The sequence below is a fragment of the Hypomesus transpacificus genome, chromosome 21 (genome assembly GCF_021917145.1).
Source record: "Hypomesus transpacificus isolate Combined female chromosome 21, fHypTra1, whole genome shotgun sequence".
Classification (NCBI taxonomy): domain Eukaryota; kingdom Metazoa; phylum Chordata; class Actinopteri; order Osmeriformes; family Osmeridae; genus Hypomesus; species Hypomesus transpacificus.
In genome coordinates this window covers 8,347,519-8,361,862 of record NC_061080.1, presented here as the reverse complement: position 1 = coordinate 8,361,862, position 14,344 = coordinate 8,347,519, and the positions used below count along the sequence as shown (strand labels likewise).

The following is a 14,344-nucleotide window of genomic DNA, read 5'->3' as shown; positions in this document are numbered from 1 at the left end:
TGCGCTCATACCCATAAAACCAGAAACTATCATATATCTTTCTAGCTATATAGATGTATTAGTTATACCTATATAGCTATCTCTCTCTCTTTATCATAAATTTAATCAGCAACATGCTAGTGTGAAACAAGTTTGTTGGGAGTGTCTGGTCCACATAATCCACAGACTTGTGAACAATTTGTTTATAATATGAAAAAAAATGTGGGCACAACGGAATAATGGAAAGATCACAGCTCAACTACATTCATTATTTCATAACGACTTAGATGACAATGACAGTAGCAACAATTTGATCTAATTCGTGTATTTGATACATATTATATGAACCTTTGGTATTCTTAGATTTTGGTGAAACATTAAGCTTACCAGGATATTTATGGAAATGAATACTGTTTTACATCAAAGGAAATGTAATGTACTGTAAGGCCAAATACATTGGTGTGCTTCTGTTGTTTCGGTTGTGAAGCATCCTGCTAATGGCATGGTTAACAATACCCTCAGCAAAACCTGAGTGGACCTTGAATGTACTAGCCTTCAGAAGTAGATAATGGAAGGGACAATTATCTACAGGTCAATAATTAAATCTTAAACACATACAACACCGCTGACGTTGCACTGCAGTTTGATCTATTAAGATCTATGACGTAGTGTAATAAGCTCCTCACTTGAATGAACTTGACATTTTTGCTTGCTTGCGACATGATTTAAAGCCGGTGTATGCTTGGTATTGAGTCAACACAGAACTATGGAACAAATTATCGGACTGCTGGGAGTGCCACTACAGCCTAGGGCAGGCCGTAATTCGGAGGATACTTGAGTGTCACTTAAGTAAACCTGTGTTGTAATCTATCACATTCCATCCAACAGAATTGCACATCGTGACAAACGCGCAAACTATGCATTCCTTCTGTAGCCGAGTTACGTATAATTTTTTCTTTTTGATTCTTGTCCTGAAATCCTAGTAATTTCCCATTTCTCTGACATTAATATTTGTAAATGTTGTATGTCTTAAATGATCAAACTTCTAAACTGCCTTTTAGCAATGTGCCTTAGAAAAAATGGAGTTTGCTGCATAGGCTAAGAAATGGAACATACCGTTGAGATGGAAAATATACAACTGGATAGATGACTCAAACATACTTACTGTAGGTCTCATCCAGGAAACACCTCGGATTTTGTAGGAACTTGGTCCTAGTTCGTCGAAACCCAAAGCGGACGGGATGGCTTCAAAGGTTTCATCTCGAAAAAGCTGTCTGCACTCCAGGCAATTCCTTTTCAGTTCATTGTAGTCCTGTCCGAGATATTTTATGGCCTGAGCGTTTGTGCCAATTCCTTGGGCCCTTGCACGGTCGTGCTGGAGGGTTGCAGTAATTCCAGACATGGCCTTCTCTTTCAATTCAGGAACTTTTTCTGCTCAACTGCTTGGACAACACGAGTGCCCTTTAATAGAGAAGTGAGGTGGGGTTGCTGTCTGAGGAGTGGGTGTGTTCAACAGTTAAAGTCTCGAGTGTGTGTGTTTTCTTTCTAGATTGGAAGGCAATATAATGAAAAATGTTTCTGACAAACAGGTCAAATTCACACATTTATTGATATATGGTACTCTCAAGAAATGTAGACATGAATAACAATCTTCGGATAGTTCAGTACAATACTTTTAAGGACAAACATCTAACATTTACAATGACTCTATGTACCTATATGATTCAGTCAAGGATCTGTATTGTTATAAAAATGTAATGTAGCAAAAGCAGGATAATATGGAAGATTCCATTCCATTGATTTGAATGTCCTCCTTCTTTTGTGCCTGTCTCCGCCCATTGATGATGTTCTCTAGAACTTCAGTTGAGAGCCAGACAAAGCCACTGAAATCCACACAAACACATACAGTTTTAGCCACAAATCGACATTGATATTGAACTTTTCACCAAATAATAAATAAACCTCAAATATAAATTACTTACACGAAGTATATTCAGCTCAATCTTCCCACTACCATTTGTGTCAAGTGTTTTGAACATTTCTTTTAAAAAGAAAGGAAGAGATCAACTTAATGGTCAATGGTAACTTCTACACCTACCTACATGTTTCAGTAAGTGAGTATGAGATGAAATAGTTGCAACTAAACTTCCTGCACAGAAAATTACCAACAGCACATGAGGTCACAACTTATCTTGATTATCAAATTCTGAAAATGAAAGTAAAATGTTTTCATCACAGGCTACTTTAAAGATTAAGAAGACACTGTTGGCAAACTTTGCTATGTTTTGCCAACAATCTATCGTTTTATATGCTGCACCAGTACCTAGGTGTGTCCTTTTTGCCGTTTGTCAAGTGCAAACCCTGCAGATTTGATGAAATCTCATTTACATGTCACAACCTGCCACCATGAACATAAACCATTCACATCCTGCAAACTGGTACATGCACATTCACCAGTCCACCTGTTTGTGCAGATATTATTAAACTACTCACTGTACAGCATTTCCAGTCGTATCAGGCAGCCCACAAAGCAGTCAAAGTCAATGGCATACTCAGCATTAGCATAGCGGGACACTATAACTTGGATCACATCACTATTGACCTGAAATCCTGCAATAAAATATGACAAACTAAATATTGACATGAAATTGTGACTGATTGTGTCAGTGATCACTGAATAACATTAAGACATAGGCTAAATATCATTGGTTTGAATATAGAAAAGAACAGTGATGTTTAAAATTTAGAAAAACAAACACATTTCATGACATGTCATAGAGAGCAAGACATTTCTTCATATGTAACTCAATTTTTTGCAACCAATAAGGTCACATTTGGAGTAAGCTTTTGTTTAGTCCTACAAATTTGATTTTGAAAAGATCTAAAGTCTGATGGAAAAGAGGGTGGATGGAAAATACTTGACCATTCTCTTTTACAGCACATAGTGGTTTGTATTGAGAGAGAAAGAGAAAACTATTGACCGGAGAGATTCATTTTAGACAGTTTGCTGCCCATGGGACATTTCAGGGATTTGGTGAAAGGCCTGCTAATATGACAGTGCGGAAAAAATAAAGGATTATCTTATCTAGTGTTCATTAAGTTTTAACTTGTTGTCTCATTTACTGTTGTGTATTGCATTTTACTGTAAATTGTTGCGTTGTGTGGTACAGTAAATGCTTTACTTGTAGAAATGACCCCTTGTGGTGGCCTACAAGAACACACATTTGTTGCACTTTACTAGGATATGAAAATAACCCTCACCCGCCACAGTCAATGCCCCCCTCATCTCATGGGTGCTCATGGTGCCAGAATTGTCTGTGTCAACACTTTTGAAGATTTCCTAGAAAATTATAACAGAAATGTACAGTTATCATGCACAGGTATACTATTTGTTTAGATTAGTTACAATTTTAAATTTTTGTTAATAACCATTTCATCATTAGTGTGAATTTCAGTATTAGCTTTCTTTATAGTAGTAGTAGTATTGAAATATTCGTTATGCTGGACAATCCCTGCCGTTACTCTTACCAGGTACTTCTGAATCTTTGTCCACAGAGCATGAAACTCAACCAAGCCCAATTTATGAGAGCCATCCATCTGATTGATTTCAGGAATTCAGGAAGTGAAAACACCATAACTCTGGAATCACTCATAAATCCGGATCATTTGTTTATACGTATCTAAAATACATGTATATACACATAATATATATATAAAGACACTGAATTAATATTTCTAAAATGTTAATATTTAAGGACGGATTGACTCAGCGTACAGTACATGTATCTACGTGCTTGTTTAACGGGTGTGAATCCGTGAAACTCACTCCTCAAGTATATAACAGGCCACCCACGTCAACAAAGAGCTAGCTTTTTGTTGGCGTAGCTGGTAGTGGTCGCACTTGGCAAGTTAGAAGTGACGTGTTCGAGCCCAGCGAGTGGCGAACATTGGCCCGTAGTCCTTGTGATGGAATTAATGGAAACGATTGGAAATATCTTGTTCACAACGTAGTTTATTAGTGAACAATAGTATTTTTAAGATGCCATATTTGTGTTGAGAAAAGGATACATCAAAGAGGCTGATAATGTGCCGGCAGGTCTCAAGGCTGAACCCATCAGTTTTCACATCAGATCCTGTAAAACAAAATGACACGCGTTACACTCATAGCACAGTGAGGAAGGTCAGTTTAAATGTCTTACACTGATTAATTGAAAGGTACAGTGTAATATGATTTAAGGATGATTTACTTACTGTGGGTGATTACTTTGTTTAAAATCTGTTGAAGCTCAAAGACAGAAATTTCTGCATCCTGTCATTGTGGAGAAAAAAACACAATGCATAAAGATTGACCTATTTGATGTGTATTATATTGATTTAACAATTCATGCACTGAAATAAAACATACGTTTCCAGCTATTTGCATGAAAAGATGTTTGAAGTGAGGATCCACATCACTCTCTGCGATTTTATGCTAGAGGAGATACAGCAAATATTAGTGAAATTGTTTTAGCAACCTTGTGTTTGTACACATATGAATGTACAGTAAAACATTTTCAATTATTTGAATATGTATGGTATGAGAAATTAATCCAACAATTTTGGTATCCATAGTAATTGTAATCTACCTCCTCAACCTCAACACTGATATCCTCTTCCATTGGACTGAAAATAAATAAAATTATTAATTTAGCAGTACAACATGATGTATGTGAATTCTTTCCATCCTCGTCTTAGTTGCAGCATTTGACTTTTGGAATGAAATAAATCGATGTGTTTCAACTAATTTCTTGCAACAATAAAATTGAAAAAGTTATTATTATTTTGTATGTAACATTTTGGTGCACAGGAAAACCCCTAGCCCCACCTGGTGGCAGCCTGCTTCTCAGAAAACACACGGAGGATGAAACTGCCCTTGCGGTGTGGCTCAAAGGTGGACGGAATGATGATGTACTCCCCCGGGGGAAGCTTGAATCGTCCGCAGATCTCCCTGAGATTGATGAAGGTGCTGCTCATGGCCACAGGCCGCTGTCTCAGAAGCACGTCCGGGCCCAGGTGAACGTTGGAACGGCCCTCATACTACCAACGGACATGGGGAGGGGAGTGGCCAAACAATCTACCAAGCTTTCAAACATTTCTAAATGTTAAGCTTTTATAAGCGTGTTACACCATTGTTGTGGGTTATTTAGGAAGATGAATGCATTTACTGCAATATCAAGTTAAAACCTTTCCAGACAAAGAATGTTTGATAGCTTCTAGCTGTGATTCTTATGGCCTGTTATGAAACCTTCACATTCATGTACCTTACCTCATCTGGGACCTTGAATACAAACAAAACAAACAAACAATTAGAATATTAACACATATATTTTATGTGGCACTGTTTTCCCTATGCTGTGTTTTTCCTAGCAATACCTGGTAAATAGCAAAGCCAATGGTGTTGAGGTCTCGGCCAAATCTACGCTCTGTGCGTCCATCTTTCTGCATCAGACCCACCAGGAAGGTGCAACCATCCTCCCCATCATTAGGCTCCTCGTCTACATCCTCCAACTTGATGACAAACTGAAGGTTGGAGCAGAATGTGGCTGCGGAGTAATATGGTCAAAATGGGACATAAACATGGTTATCCGGACATCAAGCTACCATACATGGATTTTAAAAGACGATTGTGTTTTAGAAAATAAAGCTACATAGCAATTTCTCCTAGAAATCTTAGGTAAGGATTTCCAGACCCACATTTTTAAAGAGCATGACGTAACATAATTACATTTACTCCAGGAATGTCTCAGGTGATGGAGTAAATAAAATATTCCAGGCCTTTAAAATGTGAAAGCAACATACACAAATATAATTTTGGAAAAAGGAAAAAAAAAATGTTTAACACAGTTAAAAACACAGTTAAAAACAGTTTCCAAAAGATTTAAGAAATATTGTCAGTGGAGACCTAGGTTGAGGCTTTGAAAACTGAAAATAAGCATCCGATTAGCACCTGCATTGTTCCTGCACCCCCCAGCTGTGGAGCCCACTCTCCACACGCCGTCAAACTGGCAGTGGTTCCAGCGGGCCACCTCATCACTCGTTAGTGTGTCAGGTGTTAGGTTGCATATCTCTAGCTTTGAGTACTGCTGCTGGAAGTCAGATAATGACATCCTGGATGTAGACAAGAAGAAGAAGGTATTTTAAAGGTAGGATCTGTGGTGAGACTTTTCCACTCTTGACCTGTTATGATAACTGGGTTGTTTTCTGGTGATGTTGCCATGAGAGTGTCAAATCCTGTCATGTACAGACATGTCTCATACCAAAACTCTCCATCCTCCGCAGAGTAATCTAATCTTGCCTTTTCCTCTGGCTGTACCCCATCCCATTCTCTAGAGCTGAGAGAAAACAAAAAGAGTCAAGTGAAATGTTTATCTTGTACCTGGGGCAGTTGCATAAAAATAGACCTAGTCTTAGACTTAAATGTAACTTCAAGTCCGACTTGCCATAGACACTTCAATTTACTTGTTGCATAAAGCTTCACTATCAGTAACTAATGTAAGACCAGTATCGGTCTTAGTATCAGACTTAGATAGCCTGTTGTGCTTTGCATTATGGGTAAAATAAGACACTTATCTTAAAGAAAACATGGCGGACAAAACAGCGACACTTAACGGCAAAAGATTGATACATTTAAACCTGATGAACACCTACATCTGTTGGAGGAATACAATATTGAAAAAGTTGTTTTATTAACAAATAGTGTATGCGTTTTTAAGCTTCTTAATTTAACCCAAACTACTTCCATTTATCAACAACTCCAACGCAGATGGCTGGCGCTAGCGTCAATAAGGGAGTTATGTTGTCATCTACTCACTCGTTTAATAAAATGACATTTATGACATTTAGACTAGTCTAACTAAGCAATTTAAGATGGTCTAAGGCTAAGACTAGTCTTAAACTGAGTTTATGCAACTGGCCCCAGATGTTTGTACTGAAAAAACACACCTTTAACCCCAATTTAACTCCAGTTGGTATAACTGCCTGGAGTCTACAAAATAACTATTCAGCTACTTACTTATCACTCCAGGGACCAGTCCACTCAACCTGACCCCAGGGATTACGGATTCGAACCAGCTGCACCGGTGTACCATGCAGGTGGACCTTCATTCGACATGGCAACAGAACAGTTGTTGCTGTTTAGCTCTCCCTCACTGTGTCATTACCATTGTTAGTTAATGCACAGTGCTTTCAGAAAGTACAACTCTTCACTTCCTCGTTTCGTTGTGTTATAGACTCAACTTAATCGTGTTTGTCTATCAATGCAGTTACAAATTTGCATTTGATTGACATCTTCAAACCTCTTTGCCTCAGGAAGAGGGGGATGGGACACATAAGATTTGCATTTGGACTGGGAGACTAGTTTAGTTGGGTTCTTTGGAGGAACACATACTGCTAGTTGAGATGATGTCACCAAGCTGGTTTAGGCAGCAAGTCATGTCATCCGCTGACAATGTCACCTCGTGTAAATAAATGCAAATGTGTTAAACGAAGCTCATGAGCCCTTCCCCTGTCAGCGAAACAAGAGAGACAGAGACACCTGCTACAGAGCCACACACCCTCAGAATAGACCCTTTATCTTTCTACATGACAATAACAACCTGAAGCACACAGTGGCTTTGGAAAAATAGTGTCCTTGAATGACCCAGATCATCTGTGGAAAGACCTTGAGTTTGCAGTTTCCCAAAGCTCCACATCTCACCAACAGAGCTAAATTATTACAATGTTTTGTCAGCAGATTGATAATTTGTTGTAATTAAATACAATAAGACAGGAAAAACTGAAAAACTGAAGGGATGTAAATTTCCGCTGTACACCCTCTTAAGATTACAGTTAATGTGCATAACAACAACTTTGAAAGACCATTTTATTAGGAGTATCATTCCCATAAAAGATGCTGATAAAAGTTGTATTCAGATTGACAGGGTTCACTCTAACCTCTTCCGCTGCAGTGATGGAGTATGCATGGCCTTTCACCAACTTCTGACGAGTAACAGCCTCAGTCTCGGATGCACTTGTTATCTAAAACAAAACACTTTGTTACATTATGTTTTGTTTTTCTCACTTTCCTATTCACCAAACCCTATACTCAAAACATTGACAAAAACAATGAATGTTTACTCTTTGTAGCAGCCAAATGGGTTGCTACAGCCAAATGTGTAATGTCCCTTTTGTACACTGGGTGTTGCTGTTAATTGCACAGGTGTTCTAGGCATTTTGACTGCTATACCACGAAGGGTTGAAGCGAGTATGTGTTGCTCCGCGTTTTGAATGGATTTATACAATAAATGGAGAACTGTTTAAACGCACTCAAGACTTCAATGGAGTTTATCTCCTGACGGAAATCATCTAATCTAAGCGCGTCAACCAGGGGTGCGTTTCCCGATAACGATGGATCGTAGCTGTTACAAGGGTTCTCTACGATGAAAATAACGATCCATTGTTATTTCTTACGTGCGTTTCCCGAACATGCTCGTAAGGAGAACCATCGTACGTATCTCTTAAGTTGCACTTAACAAGACGCTGTCCATTGTACTGAAATGTGATTCTTCTGACGCAACTTGAAGACTTTAAAATTAAAACGTTAACTAAAATATTTGACGAATTACGGTACACAAAAAAATATTTTCTGTAGCTACAGAAAACTTTACATTTATTATAGGCTACTTATTTGAGTACTTTTCAATGTGATGCTACATGAAGGTAAAGACAATAAGGTGAACGTGCAAACTATGCTGCATCTGAGTTTTACACCGGTGTTAGGACCTTGCAATCAGCGACACAGGATGCTAAATACCAATAGGAGGTCTTGGAAATTAAGGGGGCTCGTCTCCAAATTGAGGTGAGGAAGCTTTTGTTTGAAGAGATGAAGTTCACAAGGCCCTCCATTTCTGTGCCTATTCTTCTGCCCAATCAACAAGGTAGTGTCACATTTAGGTTACCTTATAGCCTAAAGCATACAATGTTTATTTAAATTAAGTAAAGGCTGAATTGTGTATTGTATCATATATTCAGTGTTGCCTGTCCAATCCTTACATGTTTACCTTATAGATCCATGTGAGGAGCAGGAGCAGGGAGAACAAACTCCCATAAAACAACTATTTCTCAAATTACTTGTGCCTTGATTTTTAACTCTTCTTGGTACTCCACTTTCCACAGGCATATATATATGAGTCCTATATTTACTACTTGATTGAACTACAAGGTTAAAAACCATGCATATGAATGGTATCAAACATGGCATGTCCCAGCTAGCATCCTAAACAATTCAATGTACAAATACAAGCATCTCAATCCAACATATTTACTATCTTATTTTCTAGTGCTGACTATATCTACAATCTTGCATAGGCCAACAACTTCCCAAGACCATGTTTGCAATCTCATAATTATCACATATTGGCCACAAATGACATTGTGACAAATGACAAACACATAAGTAATGAATACCCCATGTCTTCAACATGGAATCATTGTTTCTGACATGAATAATCAACTCTACTTTAATTGATGGTTGATCAATTATACTCATTATGAGTGTAAGATATGTCAGATGACATCATGATATCATGATGCTCCTGAACCACATAGAAGCAGACCTGCAGAGGCTAACAAGGAGGTCCTTTGCACTGACCCCTGTAACCCAACTACTGGCAGTGTTAAGGTTCTATGCCATTGGCAGTTTTCTGGAGGTTATTGGAGATGGACATGGGCTCGCCAAGGCCTCAGTGTCAAGATCTGTGCAGGCTGTCACAACTGCATTACTTTGCCACATCCCAGACCACATCCAATTCCCCATATCAGAGGGGACAAGTCTGCAGTGCAGGACTTAGGCTATCTTCAATGGCTTTTATGATTTTCGTACGAGTTTTCACTCCCTCCCAGCCCCTTCACCGTGTGACTTCCTAGTCAACCCTGTGGAGTCTTTCCATTTCCTGGGCGCCACCATCTCCTAACATCAGGCTCGGCTCTGCCACCAGCCTCTTACTTCCACCGGGCTTGGCGTGCTACCAGCCCTATCTAATAAACATCTTCAATGTTCAATTGTTGTTGTGTTATTGTACTCGTAAAAGCATTACGTTAATGCATTTCTAGTTTCTATTGCACATTACAACAGCCATATTTCAATGTTATAGTATTTTGAATAAGACTGACATTTGTTTTTTAAATACCTTCATTGCATGCGCCAAACCCACTAAATCAAATTATTTTGTGTAACCTAAATTTACTTGAGGATAAACCGGATTCTGATATTTTTTCGGCAGTTAAACTTGTATGTTTCACTAAGAAATATCCCAGTTCCAGCGTAACTGGTGTAAAAAGAGGACCAAAATAATCTTATTTTCCATCGGAAGTAACTTTCAGCATGAGTTTAATGTAGTTTTCATGGTCGGCCTACGCGTGTCTCCACTGAGTCTCTGTGCTACGATGCACTTAGCGATCTACGACTGGTCTGGAGCTCTCGTTGATCTACAACGATTTTCAAGTGCCTCTTTAGCTACGATGGTTTCGGGAAATGGCCCGTACAACTAAGATCCATCGTACGATGGACTCTACGATCAACTTAGGCTTACGATGCTTTCGGGAAACGCACCCCAGGTTATTCCTGGGGAACAACAACCCTCAGTATTATACTGTGCTCTCACACTCTTCGTCAAAAGTTTAACACAGCACAGTAGGCAACAGTAGGCAAGAACAGAACCAAAATGTCTAGTGCTGATATTACAACCCTGATCTCGAGTGGGCACACACAGGTCGGTTTAGTAGTGAAGTAGACTTACATCAATTGAGCAGCCCAAGAGGGAACCCAGCCCAAGAGCTTTCTGGAGGATTTTAAAAAGGTAGGGTGGGGCTTTTCCCAAGTTGTAGGTCTCGGCAATACCTCCAGTGAAGTCTTCAAAGCCTTCGTTGGTGGAACCACCAGACAAGGCCTCATATGAGCTGTTTACTCTGCACAGTAAAAATCACCAGAAATATTTAATCTCTGCACAACTGTAGGAATGAAGAAACATGTCTCCTGCTTTGTTCCACTGATTATTATTTTTTTACATTTATGCATAAAACATTTTATGGATAAATAGATACATAAACAAGGACGTTTTCATACATGTAAAGGCCATTCAAAACAATGATGCAATAGATCCTGAGACCGGACCAGATATGGCAGGTTCAGAAAGCTACTTTCTCTGAGAAAATATTTACATTTCAGGCTGTGGGTTCTGGCTGTAGGTAACTCCTGTATTTGTTCAACAGATAAAACCAACCTTCCATGACCAAACCAAAAAGTTACATTTACATTTTATTATCTAAAGAATTGCAGATACCAATAATATATACCATATACAGTGTCAATTTTCTTCCAGAGGAAGAACCTGTTTCTACAGTCTCACCATCACCTACCACCAACTTCTCTGTCTACTTACTTGGCATAGGCCTTCTCCAGCAGGGCACTCCAGAACTCCGTCCCCTCGGCGGAGTGGACGAAAAGGAGCTTGCCCTCTCTAGTGGGAAGCCTGTCATCAATTACAACATCCACCCATTCTCCAAACTGCCAAAACTGCGGGCATGGAAAACGGAATGTGAGTCACTTCCCCATCCTGTTTTAGTTAAGTTTTTTTCACTTCTTTCCCTCGTTCACTACAACAAATGTTTTCAAGATGGTTTATTTTAGCAAATGTAAAAACTCAAGTCAAAACAAGAGCTTCTTACTCTCTGTAGAACAACTAGGAAAATTACAAAGCTTCCTGTTCAGTGCTGACCTGCCTGTTTGCGTCCCTGGCAGACATGGATGCTTGGCCATGGACAAGCCCCAGGGAAAGGTCTCACACTAACCTGGAAGTGAAAGATCCCTGCATAGTTCTCAGTAAAGCTTTGCCCGGGAGGAACAACTCGAGCGAGGATTTCCTTATCCAGGGTCAAAGAAGCAATGGCAGCCAGTAACCAACAGTCACCTGCATATGTATCAGTTTAGAAATGGGTTTCAATCACTTTGCGGTTACTTTTGTAACAATTGCAGTCATAAACTTTGATAAAGGGAGAGCATCATGTGTGCAAACAACATGAGCATATTTAAATGACAGGGTGTTCACCACTTAGCAAATATTCACTACATGAGTAATTCTCTGTCATTCGCGGAGGTACTTGTGGGTGTATTCCATCAGGACAATACAAATGGACACTCCTAGTTAGTTACCTTCATTGCCACTCATCAGTTTTATTCACTCTATATTTGTTATAAAAATAACTTGCAACATGTGCCTTCAATCTGCTTGCACTGTACATTTGAAGGAGGTGTGGGTCATATTCAAACAACTGATAGAGCCAGATACTTATTTGAATAGTGGATTGAGCTAACAAAGAATGGCTATACAGTTTTTGGTATATCGGTTGCAAAACTGAATAGGCTTCTTACCAACCTCGTCAGCAGGACTGCTACTGAATATGGTGATCAAATGGATTTATATGAAGCAATATGTATTTAGTGCAGATGCTTATACACAGAGATAGGCTGCAGAGTTTGAGTCCAATTGCAGACAATTCTACGCACTTAGATATTTCCCAACAGGGGTTGCCACACCCACTCATTGTTTAAACATAATGTATTATGGATGTGGGTGATTACGTGAAGTTCTTATTTCAGAGTAAAGGAGTGGCCCTCAACTGGATCAACAACCAAGTTGTTTTGTGTTCATTTGTAAATCTAATTACCCAATAAAAATTCAATACATTCATTTTCTATGTGTATTTCCTGTATATTATTACACTTTTTATCTGCATAAGAGGATTTATTAAACTCACCTAGAGCTCCTTGACAGATATCGGTTCTCTGGGCTCCATCAACAATGAACTGAGGGCTTGACAAAAATTCCTGTGTTAAAAAAACAAATATTGTTATATTTTATTATCATTGCCCTCATCATTATCATAAACAATATTCATCATAACAGCCAACCTTTGTTTCACTGAAATTGTCTTACACGTGTAACCATCTACGAGGACATTTCATTATACATTTGCTTTGTAATGGATACACATACATCACTTTAAACTTGACTTTTTAATGACATACATGTTACCCAATTACCAACTTTTTAAATTCAAAACAGGTACTAAATTCAGAGTATGAGCAAAAAGTTAAGTTACATTGGCTTAAAGTAGGTCTAATTCCAAGAGCCGATTTAGCAGTTGATCTGATCCCTGAGACTCCAGCATCTCTCCATTATCCAAGCCCAGGGAATAAGACACTCCCCAACACCATCAGACAGCCCCCCACCCCCCACGTCGTCTAGGAAACTTGACCCAGAGGAGGCTACAGTACAGAAGCTCACACAAAAGACTGAGTGGCAAAAAAAACACACATACTAGCCCTGTCAACTTGGATTTCCTTTTATGGCATTAGTCAATCCTGTCTTAGTTACTGCTAAATCATGTAGAGACCCTTTAACTGTAAATAAAAGAGCAGTATGATAATCCTAGACTCTTACTGCCAAGTGTCTGATACTAAATGCACTATGAATAGTTCAAATGTCACAACAATAGACTGTGTTTGCATTTAATTTATGTAATGTGTACCCTGTTAAATGCCAGATAAAATGGACCTTACCGTGGGTCTTTTCCACACCACACCCTTTGTTTTGGAGGAGTAGCGTCCCAACTCATTGTAACCGAGAGAGTTCCAGTCAGCTGGGAAGGTTGGGTCATTGAACAGGGTCCCATTCTTCAAGCAGTCTGTTCTCAGACTTTCATAATCCTGCTTGTTGAAGGGTATGGCCTTGTCATTGCTGCCTATCCCTTCGTCCTCCCTGGTTTTCCTTCTGGCCAGGCTATTTGCTATACTCGACATGTTGTCCCTTGTAAACTTGCTGGATTGGATGTGTTCTGTGGTGGTGTGAAGTGTACAGCATACCCTGTGGGTGCTTCGGTTTAAATCCTGCAGGAGAGCAGGTGTGAAGGGGTGGAGTCGCTTGACCTGTAGTCACCTGAGACAGGTGGAGGTGTGGTGTATGCTGTTCCATAGAACCTCCATTTCTGAATTATGAATGACCTTACATGGAATCCAGAGGGGTAGAGCTAATGGAGATGATTACATTTACAATAAATACTGCATTTATGAAGAGTGTGAATGGAGAGGACCCATGATGCCACTTTGAGATTTCACATTTAGGCTGTTCATCGGTGCAGGGTGTATCAGACGGGACATTTTTCTATTCAAAAATGTTGTGAGCCTTACAAGTGTAGGTAGTCTACATCAGTTGGAAAATAAATCTACCTGAGACCGATTAAAAGGTTCAATAAACTTGAATTGCAGGTGGGTGCATGTGTGTGGGTCACT

At 39.2% G+C, this 14,344-nt stretch overlaps 2 protein-coding genes across 3 annotated transcripts in view; both read right to left on the bottom strand.

The window, feature by feature from the left end:
• capn2l (calpain 2, (m/II) large subunit, like) overlaps positions 1-1,466 on the bottom strand; it is a 29,707-nt gene extending 28,241 nt beyond the window's left edge. Inside the window, exon 1 of the mRNA XM_047043460.1 lies at positions 1,145-1,466. Within this exon, the coding sequence (XP_046899416.1) occupies positions 1,145-1,381 (237 nt within the window). The 5' untranslated portion in view covers positions 1,382-1,466. The remainder of the gene's footprint in view (positions 1-1,144) is intronic.
• A 103-nt stretch (positions 1,467-1,569) lies between these two features.
• Positions 1,570-13,935, bottom strand: capn8 (calpain 8). Of its 2 annotated transcripts, XM_047043458.1 has the most exons (21): positions 13,616-13,935; positions 12,811-12,880; positions 11,845-11,963; positions 11,436-11,569; positions 10,794-10,962; positions 7,951-8,034; positions 7,031-7,116; positions 6,276-6,350; positions 5,966-6,126; positions 5,392-5,561; positions 5,285-5,296; positions 4,844-5,055; positions 4,605-4,641; positions 4,385-4,450; positions 4,231-4,288; positions 4,048-4,112; positions 3,508-3,576; positions 3,241-3,319; positions 2,473-2,589; positions 1,962-2,020; positions 1,570-1,862 (listed from the first exon to the last, which is right to left on the bottom strand). In XM_047043458.1, exons 1-21 carry the CDS (start codon positions 13,853-13,855, stop codon positions 1,839-1,841), a joined length of 2,106 nt encoding a protein of 701 aa, XP_046899414.1. In that variant the 5' UTR covers positions 13,856-13,935; the 3' UTR covers positions 1,570-1,838. The 2 variants fall into 2 exon arrangements, with proteins under 2 accessions (XP_046899414.1, XP_046899415.1); XM_047043459.1 differs by lacking the exons at positions 11,845-11,963; positions 12,811-12,880; positions 13,616-13,935 and adding an exon at positions 11,772-11,832.
• Positions 13,936-14,344: the final 409 nt, after the last annotated feature.

What these genes read in the sequence shown, in the direction of transcription:
- capn8 (XM_047043458.1), bottom strand. Translation starts at nt 13,855, where the DNA reads ATGTCGAGTATAGCAAATAGCCTGGCCAGAAGGAAAACCAGGGAGGAC. An exon ending in TATCTGTCAAGGAGCTCTAG is followed by an intron (nt 11,964 to 12,810) that starts GTGAGTTTAATA and finishes ATACATATGCAG; the next exon opens with GTGACTGTTGGTTACTGGCT. An exon ending in GCGGAGGATGGAGAGTTTTG is followed by an intron (nt 6,127 to 6,275) that starts GTATGAGACATG and finishes GTCTACATCCAG; the next exon opens with GATGTCATTATCTGACTTCC.